This window comes from Schistocerca americana, chromosome 5 (genome assembly GCF_021461395.2).
Source record: "Schistocerca americana isolate TAMUIC-IGC-003095 chromosome 5, iqSchAmer2.1, whole genome shotgun sequence".
Lineage (NCBI taxonomy): Eukaryota > Metazoa > Arthropoda > Insecta > Orthoptera > Acrididae > Schistocerca > Schistocerca americana.
Window position 1 is genome coordinate 570,428,569 of NC_060123.1, and position 13,196 is coordinate 570,441,764.

The window sequence follows — 13,196 nt, forward strand, 5'->3', positions numbered from 1 at the left end:
ATGCAAGCAGAGTGTTGTCCATAGCATCTGACATTGTGACACAAGAATTGTTGTCCAATGGTGTAAACTGCATGACACAATGAGGGCAGGACAGCAGCATTGTAGTTGCAAAATAGTTGGAAATGTTCAAGTTATATGCAAACACGGTGATCGGAATAATCAGTGTAGTGCTACAGTGTATGGACAGTGGTGATGATGAATACTCACGCAACACAGATACAATGTAGCATATTAACACAAGGATCATAAATGTCAGAAGCAATTGAACTCGACTAAGTCAGTCAGAGAGTTTTGTATGAGGTCAACAATGATGTTTGCCATACAGTGTTCCCACAAAGGCTTCAACAATCGGTACTTCAGTTTCTGAGATTAGCAGAAGAACTAATTTCATGATTAGGTGAGGAAGAGTTCTTATAAGTAAATCACTTCATGAGCAAAATCAGTTAACTGCAGACTCATAGAAGTATGTCCCTGTATAAATGATTTCTTACAGAATATCCAATTTAATGATATAAATAAAATAGAAAGAAACATTCCAGATGGGAAAAATATATTAAAAACAAAGGTTCCATGACTTACCAAATGGGAAAGTGCTGGTAGATAGGCACAATAAAAAAACCACACAAACACACACACACACAATTTCAAGCTTTCGCAACCCACGGTTGCTTCATCAGGAAAGAGGGAAGGAGAGCGAAAGATGAAAGGATGTGGGTTTTAAGGGAGAGGGTAAGGAGTCATTCCAATCCCAGGAGTGGAAAGACTTGCCTTAGGGGGAAAAAAGGACAGGTATACACTCGCACACACACACATATCCATCCACACATATACAGATACAAGCAGACATACAGGGTTATTACAAATGATTGAAGCGATTTCACAGCTCTACAATAACTTTATTATTTGAGATATTTTCACAATGCTTTGCACACACATACAAAAACTCAAAAAGTTTTTTTAGGCATTCACAAATGTTCGATATGTGCCCCTTTAGTGATTCGGCAGACATCAAGCCGATAATCAAGTTCTTCCCACACTCGGCGCAGCATGTCCCCATCAATGAGTTCGAAAGCATCGTTGATGCGAGCTCGCAGTTCTGGCATGTTTCTTGGTAGAGGAGGTTTAAACACTTCACCATTAAGAAAAAATGTTGCTTCATCACTGAAAACAAGTTTCGCACTGAACGCATCCTCTTCCATGAGCTGTTGCAACCGCGCCGAAAATTCAAAGCGTTTGACTTTGTCATCGGGTGTCAGGGCTTGTAGCAATTGTGAACGGTAAGGCTTCTGCTTTAGCCTTTTCCGTAAGATTTTCCAAACCGTTGGCTGTGGTACATTTAGCACCCTGCTTGCTTTATTCGTAGACTTCCGCGGGCTACGCATGAAACTTGCCCGCACGCGTTCAACCGTTTCTTCGCTCACTGCAGACCGACCCGTTGATTTCCCCTTACAGAGGCATCCAGAAGCTTTAAACTGCGCATACCATCTCCGAATGGGGTTAGCAGTTGGTGGATCTTTGTTGAACTTCGTCCTGAAGTGTCATTGCACTGTTATGACTGATTGATGTGAGTGCATTTCAAGCACGACATACACTTTCTCGGCTCCTGTCGCCATTTTGTCTCACTGCACTCTCGAGCGCTCTGGCAGCAGAAACCTGAAGTGCGGCTTCAGCAGAACAAAACTTTATGAGTTTTTCTACGTATCTGTAGTATGTCGTGACCATATGTCAATGAATGGAGCTACAGTGAATTTATGAAATCGCTTCAATCATTTGTAATAGCCCTGTATTTAGAGGCAGCCTCTAAATATGTCTGCTTGTGTCTGTATATGTGTGGATGGATATGTGTGTGTGTGTGTGTGCGAGTGTAGCCGGCCGGAGTGGCCGAGCAGTTCTAGGCGCTACAGTCTGGAACCACGCGACCGCTACGGTCGCAGGTTCGAATCCTGCCTCGGGCATGGATGTGTGTGATGTCCTTAGGTTAGTTAGGTTTAAGTAGTTCTAAGTTACAGGGGACTGATGACCTCAGCAGTTAAGTCCCATAGTGCTCAGAGCCATTTGAACCATTTTTTGTGTGTGAGTGTATACCTGTCCTTTTTTTCCCCCTAAGGTAAGTCTTTCCGCTCCCGGGATTGGAATGACTCCTTACCCTCTCCCTTAAAACCCACATCCTTTCATCTTTCCCTCTCCTTCCCTCTTTCCTGACGAAGCAACCGTGGGTTGCGAAAGCTTGAAATTTTGTGTGTGTGTTTGTGTGTTTTTTTATTGTGCGTATCTACCAGTGCTTTCCCGTTTGGTAAGTCATGGAATCTTTGTTTTAGAATATCCAATTTGTAACACCTAAGAAATATATGTTTATGAACTTTTTCTAACTTTGATATTTGCTGAATATGAATGTGCCAGAAATGTCACTTGCAAGCACTCATCTGACATTAGTGAATAGCAATCAATTATTTTAACTACTGTAAATATATGGAGTTCCCTGCATTGTAAGCACTGTGGTCGTAGTTTTAGATAATCTAATTTTCCTTTTACTTCTGGAACCACACTCTTATTTCTCACAAAGAAAGAAGCATGTGGTGACCAGAGAAGGAGGAGTAAAGATGGAATCTTAGTGCACCATTGTCTGTTATACGCAATAATGGAAACAGAATAGAAAAAAAGCAGTGACACAATCTCTCAATTCAGTATCAATGTCATCTTCCACTTTATTATTTATTGACCATTATCCTTGAATTGTATTGATCTTTAAAATTTATTTTTCTAATCCACATTATTCTTTCATATTCCTTGGAGGAGAAATTGCTACTTATGAAAAATCAAGTCTATCAACTTCTCACATTTGTATTCCATGCTTAGACAATATGTCATACTCAATGCCAGTATATTTACTCCACTGAGAATTTGCAAGAAATTAAAACTTGTACCAGCTCAGGACTCAAATCAAGACACTATGATTTAGTGCATAGTACTTTTATATTTATGTGATGCAAGCATGTGCCTTAGTCTGTGGACTAGCCCTTTAATACAGGAACTTGTGATTTCCTCTCAACCCATCATTGGCAGAATGAAGCTTTGAATCAGTCAGTGGGGCATGGTTAGGTGTCTCAGTTGGAAGGAAGATATTCTGGTTTGAGTTCTGATGCAACATAAAGTTTATTTGTCATAAATGTTTGTGCATTAATAATAAAGATATTTGGCAATGCAGATGTAATATATTTACATTGTTACTAACAGTGCAAATTTTGTTTTTAGAAATAACCAATTAATTATCATTTTTGTGTAAATGTTTCATTTTGGAAATGTTGTGTTTTTATTCCCTTTCTAGTTATTAATATACTATCCCCTTAAGGAGCTGTAGAGACAAGCTGTTTGTTGATAGCTAGTGAAACAGGAGAAATTATTGTGCGAAAAAAATCATTGTTTATATGTTATATACGAAGACGTAAATCAGCATGTACAAAAATACTGTAAAAATCTTTGACAACTGATGATAAATGCAAGTAGCATTAACAATGATCAAACAAAATTATTGTGAAAGGGAAGCTACTTTTAGAAAGTGTCAACCATTAATTTTACATGTACATAGTGTGGTCCATACATTCCTGGACTTACGTAATAACAAATTCAAAATAAGATGTATATATGTTTCTTAGCTATCTCTTTGCTCAAAACAGAATCAATTTCACATAATACATTTCTCAGTATGAATTTTTAATGTCTTTGTTGCCCCATAAAAATATTCTTTGGCTGTTGTCTCTGCGATTCACTGCTGCTGATTAGCTGAAGCATAGTTGTTCATCATAAAGAATCACCAAAATTGAAAAGAACTGAAAAAGCTCTTATGATTCAAATTAGAAAACATTAAAACAATTCTTAATAGAATTTCTTATGCACTGTTGTAGTTGGAGCTCTCATTCTTTGCGAACAGTGCCACTGTATCTGCAAAGTACAATCAACATTTTCTTCACCTCCTATTTTTGAAAGAACAGCTTTATCAGTGTTGGTGATGTTTCATTGAACCATGCAGAACTCGCAACTTATATTTCAGCATCTTTATGTGTTGGTGTCAGATAAGCCTTCCACTGATGTCAAATTGGTGCCCACTGTTCTTCCTATACCTCCATCTCCCAACTCTGACATATGCATAATGGGAGATCATTTCAGACATGAGAGAGAGAGAGAGAGAGAGAGAGAGAGAGAGAGAGAGAGAGAGAGAGAGAGATCTGTCTGGGAACTCCTGGACTGCACTGTGTATCCCACAAAGCATTAAAAGCCACAAAAAAAACTAAAAATGGAATGCTGCAGCCATAGTCAGTAGTCGACATTTCTTGTACATTTTCTGAGATAAGTGTACGTAAAAGCTACTGCAGATTGCTCAGTTAAATATATTTCAAATTGATACTGACTCAGGAAATTAATTGTAACAAGAATTCAAAAGTAATTTCTAGTGTCAGTCTCTGTTAATGGTGATAAATATTCTACTGAACAAATTCTGACTTTTAAGTAAACAATTTCTTTCAAGTATTCAAATACAGTATACTCCCAATTATTTAATTAGTGTGTAAGCGTCGGTGAAGCAAGTTAAAAGAAATCTGTAAAAGAAATGAAAGAAACATGTTGACATTAAAATAAAAATTAGAATTAATTAAAAGATTTAATAAGGGGAAAACCTGCTGCAAAACTAAGTGCTGATTATGATATTGGAATGCACACTGTTTGGTACATTAAAAGGAATAAGCAGAAAAAAAGGATGTCAGGAAATGTGATTCTAGTTCTGGACCACCTGTACAAAAAGCATGAGGTGATCTACTTTGATGAATTAGATGCTGCTCTTTTGCAATGATTTAGCTGAAACTGAGCAGAAGGTGCCATTGTCTCAGGTGCTATGTTTTCCAAAAAAACTAAATTTTTTTGTGAGTCTTTAGACTTAGATGGAGAATTTAATCTGGATGGCTAACCAGATTCAAGCAACGTCATTCATAAACTTACTGTGCTTTTGAAGATGTTTATGAAGAAACATCAGATGCGTGGCTGAAGGTAGACACATGAACGCAGCTGTCACCTTATAGTTACACTGAAACTGTGACTGCAGCTTCACAATAAGCCAAAGAAGAGAATAGTGAATGTGAAATTGGGATGAAGACAGTGTCCTTGTCAGTCATTGTACCACATTGCAATGTGTTGATACTCTTATAGATTCTATGGGCCAGAGGGGGTTTCAGTACAGTGACATTATTGCTGCAGGAAAAATTCAATTGCAATGTGTTGATACTCTTACAGATTCTATGGGCCAGAGGGGGTTTCAGTACAGTGACATTATTGCTGCAGGAAAAATTCAAATTGCTGTGAAAAAAAAGTCAACTCCTTTCAGATTCAGACCAACATCATAGACTGTTTTAAGAAACGAAAAGCCCTACAGTACCTTTGCACAGAAATTGGATAAACTTTTGTAGAAATAACAAATGTTTGAAAAGATCTCTATTTTTCATGTTTTTCAATTACAGTGCACTTCCTTCCCCACATTACCCCAAATAATCAGGAGTATACTGTACTCAGTAATAGGAGTAGCAAACTGTGCATGTGTTAAATAAAATGCTGATAAAAATTTTAAAATCAAGCAAATACTGTCAATGGAAGAAACACACTCAAGTTGTCTAGTAACATGTAGTTTTATATGCTGTTTTATGGTAAACTACTCTTTCATAGCAATAATGATATCTTGCAACATTTCTCAGCTGTGGTGAAGGCAAGGTAGTGTCCGCTGACCAAAAGGGGTGTGAGGATAAAAACGAATGCCTGGACAGACCATGTCAAAATGGTGGCACATGCATCAATGAAGAGCCAAAACTTCGTTATCAGTGCTTGTGTCCCGAGGGATACTGGGGGGAAAATTGCGAATTGGTGCAGGAAGGGCGAACTTTGAAACTTAGTATGGGGGCACTTGCAGCCATCTTGGTCTGTCTGCTCATCATCCTTAGTAAGTCACAAAATATTTGGTGATGAGAAATGTAGGAAAGTCCTTTTTCTTTTGCTCATGCGCATGGAAAGTACGTACTCATGTAACAGCCAGCAAATAATTTTGCTTGAATATTGGGAACTGTTTGAATGTCAGATTTGCTCAGCAACTTTAATGGAATTAAATGCCTTTATGTCTTGCACTGACTTTTTGTATGTTTATGTAGAGGTCATTGCTTATTTCTGTACAGCTTCTTACATTTGTTTCACTATTTTTTATTTTTCTTAAACGGTGTTTAGATCTTGCATTTCAGTACTTTTGACTGCAAAGGTCAGTAAGGTTCTTTGTGCATGTAGTTATATTTTTTAATGTTTGTATGTGCTTGCTAGCTGTCCCACTGGATTCCGAATTCAGGGCAGAGATTGTGTAAACGAAGATGAATGTGAATGGAGGCCCTGCCTCAATGGAGGCCGTTGTGTTGACTTTGCTGATGAACGTCATTACGCCTGTCTTTGTCCTCCTGGTTTCAAGGGAATACATTGTGAACTGGAACAGCTTGAATCAGGAATAATTAAACCATCCACAAATTTCATCATAGCCATCATATCTTGTGTGATTCTCTTAATAAGTAAGTTTTAAACAATTTATTTTTATGTATCTTTGTAGATCATTCATGCATGAAAAATATCAGTTAATCTCTTGTCCCACATTTTGTTTTTATTTGTGCAGTGCATTGGTATTTTTCTATTCTATATTATTCTTAGGCAGTTGTTCATATTTGGATTCTATGTTGATGTAATGAATATCTAGAGTGAGCCATTATATAGTAATAATTATAGTAATAATTAATGCATGATTACTGTTATCCATTGCTGAATCCAATTGACATTCATAAATTTTGTGCATATTTGCTTAGAAAACGTTCAGTAATATCTTTTGTAGTTACTAGCTGTAAAGGTGTTGCTAATTGCATTCAGTTTTTCTATATTTTTATATTTATCCATTTGTTTGTTCAAAACTGCAACAGATTTCTTTCTTTTTGGGTTATTTATCTTTTAAAAAGATAAAAGACAGAATTGTAAATGAAAAATTTTCTGTCACTACTTTTCTGTTTTCACAATTAATTTCGGAGTGTGATTCACTGATAACGAATTGTTTAAAGTTAAGTTATGTGACAACTGCAACTTCTAGGACCAGTGAGATTTGTATGTCTAAGCATAAGAGTAAGCTGTGTTGTGGATTGCTGGTGCTACAATAATACTTCAGTAAGGAGACTGTCCTTACTTACTTAATAGGTGGGAGATAATAAGCATAAAATCCAATAACAATACAAAATGACATTAATCTACCATTTGAATGTGTTCCTCATTCCACAATACATTTATATTGCAAGTTTCTGTCATTAATTGTATGTATTTGCTCCCCAAAAGTGATATATTTTGTGACGTAAAGCTCTGGACACATCATCATCAGTTTGAAGGACTGAATTATCTCTGATTTGTTCACTGCTGATTTATTTTGCTCTGGGATCCCCCCCCCCCCCCTTTTTCCCTATGGAAAGCAATATTTTTGCCAGGTGACTATCTGAGGCATGATAATTTATTCCACTATCAGTTTCAACCTAAGTAGCCATTTTAAGCAGGTCTGTGACACCTTGATAAATTAATTAGTAAAGTTAAAAAAGTCAAAAATGAATTTCAAGAACATGTAATCCACACACTAAGAATGATATTAAACTTACGAGCAGTAAGGCATCCTATGAAAGTTTAACACGATTCTTATTGTGAGAATTGTACACTTGATTAAATTCATTTTTAAAAAATTGGTGTATTAATTTGTCATGGGATTGCAGAACCAGTTGAAAATAGCCCTTTAGGCTGAAGTCATCAGTGAAAGAGATTATCATACTTCAGGCAGATGGTTAGCTAAATTTTTATCTGTCCATAATATATGATGACTAAAGTGAAAATATTTGCTTTGGTTGATCACTTTTCCTTCTCCTTATTTTGGGATCTTGTTCAGCAGTGAGTATGGTGTTCTGCTTTCTTCATTTTGATTAAATATGTTTAATTCCTTCCCAATATTTTCATTTCTCTTCCTATCTAGTAATGTGTAGCCAGCTGCTGTTCTCAGAAATCTCATCTCTGTATGTTCTGTGCTTTTGATCTGTAATTTAATAACCCATATACCAAAATAGAGGGTCTATACAAGGGCGATGTACTTGAGGACAATATTATGGAAATGGAAGAGGATGTAGATGAAGATGAAATGGCAGATACGATACTGCGTGAAGAGTTTGACAGAGCACTAAAAGACCTGAGTCGAAACAAGGCCCCCGGAGTAGACAACATTCCACTAGAACTACTGATAACCTTGGGAGAGCCAGTCCTGACAAAACTTTACCATCTGGTGAGCAAGATGTATGAAACAGGCGAAATACCCTCAGACTTCAAGAAGAATATAATAATTCCAATCCCAAAGAAAGCAGGTGTTGACAGATGTGAAAATTACTGAACTATCAGTTTAATAAGTCACAGCTGCAAAATACTAACACGAATTCTTTACAGACAAATGGAAAAACTAGTAGAAGCCAACCTCGGGGAAGATCTGTTTGGATTCCGTAGAAACACTGGAACACGTGAGGCAATACTGACCTTACGACTTATCTTAGAAGAAAGATTAAGGAAAGGCAAACCTACGTTTCTAGCATTTGTAGACTTAGAGAAAGCTTTTGACAATGTTGACTGGAATACTCTCTTTCAAATTCTAAAGGTGGCAGGGGTGAAATACAGGGAGCGAAAGGCTATTTACAATTTATACAGAAACCAGATGGCAGTTATAAGAGTCGAGGGACATGAAAGGGAAGCAGTGGTTGGGAAGGGAGTAAGACAGGGTTGTAGCCTCTCCCCGATGTTGTTCAATCTGTATATTGAGCAAGCAGTAAAGGAAATAAAAGAAAAATTCGGAGTAGGTATTAAAATTCATGGAGAAGAAATAAAAACTTTGAGGTTTGCCGATGACATTGTAATTCTGTCAGAGACAGCAAAGGACTTGGAAGAGCAGTTGAATGGAATGGACAGTGTCTTGAAAGGAGGATATAAGATGAACATCAACAAAAGCAAAACGAGGATCATGGAATGTAGTCGAATTAAGTCGGGTGATGCTGAGGGAATTAGATTAGGAAATGAGACACTTAAAGTAGTAAAGGAGTTTTGCTATTTGGGGAGCAAAATAACTGATGATGGTCGAAGTAGAGAGGATATAAAATGTAGACTGGCAATGGCAAGGAAAGCGTTTCTGAAGAAGAGAAATTTGTTAACATCGAGTATAGATTTAAGTGTCAGGAAGTCATTTCTGAAAGTATTTGTATGGATTGTAGCCATGTATGGAAGTGAAACATGGACGATAAATAGTTTGGACAAGAAGAGAATAGAAGCTTTTGAAATGTGGTGCTACAGAAGAATGCTGAAGATTAGATGGGTAGATCACATAACTAATGAGGAAGTATTGAATAGGATTGGGGAGAAGAGAAGTTTGTGGCACAACTTGACCAGAAGAAGGGATCGGTTGGTAGGACATGTTCTGAGGCATCAAGGGATCACCAATTTAGTATTGGAGGGCAGCGTGGAGGGTAAAAATCATAGAGGGAGACCAAGAGATGAATACACTAAGCAGATTCAGAAGGATGTAGGTTGCAGTAGGTACTGGGAGATGAAGAAGCTTGCACAGGATAGAGTAGAATGGAGAGCTGCATCAAACCAGTCTCAGGACTGAAGACCACAACAACAACATACCAACATTGGTACTCCATCACTTTATTGTTTAAGCAATATATTTTTATGCTATTTTTAAAATTCTATATTTCAATAGTTTAAGCAAAGTATTTTTCTGCTACTTCTAAAATGCCATTTATTTGTGTTACATACAAACTGGAATTACTTTAGTTATCACTTGATACACAAGTGAGACAATGTTTAAGTTCAGGCTTATCCTCTGAGCTACTTGTGCGAGTGCGAGTGAGCTGGCTCGCACTCATGCCTTGGCAGTGAACAACCTGCTGGCTCATGGTGAGAAATGGGGAGGGGGGGAGGGCAGAGTCGGAACAAAGTAGCTCGACACCTGAAACTACAATTACCAATTACTAATGTTAGTTCTATGGAGATGTATTGCTTCACTGTGGCTAATTAATGCTGTTAGTGGCAGATTGATTTCCCAGGACTGATGCATTGATGAGAAATGACAATAGAATGAAACCATTTCTTTTAATTGATGAGCCGGCCGAAGTGGCCGTGCGGTTAAAGGCGCTGCAGTCTGGAACCGCAGGACCGCTACGGTCGCAGGTTCGAATCCTGCCTCGGGCATGGATGTTTGTGATGTCCTTAGGTTAGTTAGGTTTAACTAGTTCTAAGTTCTAGGGGACTAATGACCTCAGCAGTTGAGTCCCATAGTGCTCAGAGCCATTTAATTGATGAGGTGAAGAACATGTGACAGCTAAATATGAGACATGTATTTCTTGAGATTGTTGCAGCCTTATGATGAATGTCATTTTTGGACAAAGTAAATTGACATCATCTTTATTCACATGTTAAAAATAAAAACACTAGGTGTCAATGAATTCTACTTCTTTAGCTTTTCTCTAAAGCATCAATGCCTGGCACCACTTTCTGAGCACATCTAATTTGAAGATAGGTGAGCTTCTGTCGGTGAGTTTTGTTCTCCTCACTGCAAAAAGAAGTTGCTCGCACAAGTATGTAGGGCCAAACATTGATATAATCATGTAAATTTACAATGAGAAAAAATTTTATATGAACTTACAAACTTATTTTATTATGAGATGTATCATGCAACTGATTTTCACACTGTTGGTTTATAAGTAATAACTGTAATTAGCCATCCCACAATGATGTCAGGTAGATACTGATGTGTCTGACCTTTGCTATGAAGTTCCTAATTCAGCCATAATGCTCCTTTTCACCAATTTCCAAAGAGCTGACTCCACTTTAAGCACCACGCCATTAAAGATGAGTATAAAGGTTGCATCTGTGGCTATGGTGAATGTAACACATGGGCATTCCTGTGAAGACAGTGGCACAGTTTGCACTTCCCCTGCACTACACAATGACATCTGACTAGCACACATTACCACATGCGCTCACATCCCAAACTGCAAGCGAATGTAATAACCCATGGAGAGGGTAAAGCAGCAGAAGGGCGAGAGAGTGAGTCTGGAGGAGAAGATAGAGAGAGGTAGGAGGAGGAAGAGGAGGTGGATGGAGAAAGGGAAGAGGAGCTGATAACCATATTTAGCAATTATGAATCATTGCCAGCTTTGCTAGTAAATATATAAAATCACTGTCACCGTTAATCTGGCCTGCACCCATTAATATAGTCCCTTTTAAATGATATTCATTCCCAAAATCTAGTTCAGTGGTAGACGTGTGGTATGTGGATAAAAATATTTCTTAACTCTAAGACATGCCAGTGTCAAAGAATGAAGTCGTAAGTTGCCTCCTTGAGAAAAAGGTTTCACTGTACCGCCTCTCCATTCAACTACCTTGTAATATCACACCGTATGCAGTGTGGAATCAAGGATAGTTGTTAATCACCATATAGTCTAGAAACATGACAGTCTCTGGCTGCCAAAGCCAGACTGCTGAGATGGGCAGTCTGGTCTTGGCAGCAAGAGACTGTTGTCCTGTTTGTGTGGGCTGCATTTGTGTGAGTGTTATATCTATTCTGATGAAGACCTGTCTGGTCAAAAGCTTTGCTTGACAGTCTTTTTGTTGTTCCTATCTGCAACTCAGCATCTCCGCTATATGGTGAGTAGTAACAATCCTTTTCATAATATTGTGTACAATGTGACATAGTTCGTAGTAGTCATTAACCTTCATTATGCAGTTTGGTGCGTTGCTACTTGGACAAGAAAACTATGATCACAGAGAAGACACTGAAAACCTGTAGTGGTAGGAAAGGAGACAGTTACATTGCGTAGTTGCTTCATTTGTGCTCATGGTACACTACTGGCCGTTAAAATTGCTACACCCTGAAGATGATGTGTTACAGACGCGAAATTTAACTGACAGGAAGAAGATGCTGTGATATGCAAATGATTAGCTTTTCAGAGCATTCACACAAGGTTGGCGCCGTGGCGACACCTACAACATGAGGAAAGTTTCCAACCGATTTCTCACACACAAACAGCAGTTGACCAGTGTTGCCTGGGGAAATGTTGTTGTGATGCCTCGTGTAAGGAGGAGAAATGCGTACCATCACATTTCCAACTTTGATAAAGGTCAGATTGTAGCCTATCGTGATTGCAGTTTATCGTATCGCGACATTGGTGCTCATGTTGGTCAAGATCCAATGACTGTTAGCAGAATATGGAATTGGTGGGTTCAGGAGGGTAATACGGAACACAGTGCTGGATCCCAACGGCCTCCTATCACTAGCAGTCGAGATGACAGACATCTAATCCGCATGACTGTAACAGATCGTGCAGCCACATCTCAATCCCTGAGTCAACAGATGGGGACGTTTGCAAGACAAAAACAATCTGCATGAACAGTTCGACGACGTTTGCAGCAGCATGGACTATCGGCTCGGAGACCATGGCTGCGGTTACCCTTGATGCTGCATCACAGACAAGAGTGCCTGTGATGGTGTACTCAATGACGAACCTGGGTGCAAGAATGGCAAAACGTCATTTTTTTGGATGAATCCAGGTTCTGTTTACAGCATCATGATGGTCGCATCCGTGTCTGGCGACATTGCGGTGAATGCACATTGGAAGTGTGTATTCGTCATCGCCATACTGGCGTATCACTGGTGTGATGGTATGGGATGCCATTGGTTACATGTCTCGGTCGCCTCTTGTTCGCATTGATGGGACTTTGAACAGTGGACGTTACATTTCAGATGTGTTACGACCCGTGGCTCCACCCTTCATTCGATCCCTGCCAAACCCTACATTTCAGCAGGATAATGCACGACCGCATGTTGCAGGTCCTGTATGTGCCTTTCTGGATACAGAAAATGTTCAACTGCTGCTATGGCCAGCACATTATCCAGATCTCTCACCAATTGAAAAGGTCTGGTCAATGGTGGCCGAGCAACTGGCTCGTCACAATACGCCAGTCACTACTCATGATGAACTGTGGTATCGTGTAGAAGCTGCATGGGTAGCAGTACCTGTACACGCCACCCAAGCTCTGTTTGACTCACCTACATCTACATCTACATT

General features: G+C 38.7%; 1 protein-coding gene across 1 annotated transcript in view; it reads left to right on the plus strand.

Moving 5' to 3' along the window:
- LOC124615300 (neural-cadherin-like) overlaps nucleotides 1-13,196 on the plus strand; it is an 874,915-nt gene that overhangs the window by 847,413 nt on the left and 14,306 nt on the right. The window contains exon 25 of the mRNA XM_047143087.1: nucleotides 6,346-6,584. Within this exon, the coding sequence (XP_046999043.1) occupies nucleotides 6,346-6,584 (239 nt within the window). The remainder of the gene's footprint in view (nucleotides 1-6,345; nucleotides 6,585-13,196) is intronic.